The sequence below is a fragment of the Fonticula alba genome, assembly GCF_000388065.1.
Source record: "Fonticula alba strain ATCC 38817 unplaced genomic scaffold supercont2.4, whole genome shotgun sequence".
Taxonomy (NCBI): Eukaryota; order Rotosphaerida; family Fonticulaceae; genus Fonticula; species Fonticula alba.
In genome coordinates, this window is record NW_009242974.1 from 81,287 (window position 1) to 82,143 (window position 857).

The 857-nt window shown below is 67.7% G+C and overlaps 1 protein-coding gene across 1 annotated transcript in view; it reads left to right on the forward strand.

Moving 5' to 3' along the window:
- H696_02561 (hypothetical protein) overlaps window positions 1-445 on the forward strand; it is a 4,662-nt gene extending 4,217 nt beyond the window's left edge. The window contains exon 2 of the mRNA XM_009496472.1: window positions 179-445. Within this exon, the coding sequence (XP_009494747.1) occupies window positions 179-314 (136 nt within the window). The 3' untranslated portion in view covers window positions 315-445. The remainder of the gene's footprint in view (window positions 1-178) is intronic.
- The last annotated feature ends 412 nt before the right edge of the window (window positions 446-857 follow it).

Genomic DNA, 857 nt, shown 5'->3' on the forward strand with positions numbered 1-857 from the left:
CCCCCCCCCCCCCTCCCCCCCCCCCCCCCCCCCCCCCCTCCCCCCCCCCCCCCCCCCCTTCTCCTTTCCCTTTCCCCCCTTTCTTTCCCCCCCCCCCCCCCCCCCCCCGTCCTCCCGTCTTTTTCCCCCCCCTCCCCCCCCCCCCCCCCCCCCCCCCCCCCCCCCGCGTTCTTGGCAGAATCACCACCGACGCCCCGGCAGAGCCCACAACCGAGCATTTCTCCCTCGACCTCCCCGATGATGTTCTCGAACTGCTGGCCGATCTTGAGAATGACGACTCTCTCGGTGGGGTTCTCGGGGCCGAGCATCTTTGAGCATGGCCTCATTGGCTGGCATCCCAGCTGCGATGGTGGGATCCCGGCTCTCTGACACGCGCGCATGTCACACGCCTGGTACCAGATGCCACGGCAGGAGGGCTAGTTGAGAGAGGGAGAGAGAGAGAGAGACTACCTGCTTGGGGGACCCTGTTTCGCAGCAGCCTTCCCCGTCTCGCCCTCCGGCCTTTTTTCTTTAGCCCTTCGACAGACAAAAGCACCGGCGCACCCCCCCCCTCCCCCACCACCCGGCCTGCCCCGAACGCGCGCGCGTGCCCAAAGGCAAAAGAAGCTCCGACCTGGAAAAATAAATAAAGTGTGTATCACATGTGTGCACGTGACAACACCACACGTTTGCTCCCGCCCAGTTCCGTCGCACGCCGTGCCCCCGGCTCCGCCCGCTATGTCCTCCTCCCTCGCACCCGCACACACATGCACATGCCTCGGCTCGAAAAAGCAGCCACCGTTCATCGGGCCCGCCCCCAGTACCGGGCTGCACTTCGCCCACGAGACAGCGACTCCCCCCCCCCCCCCCCCCCCCCC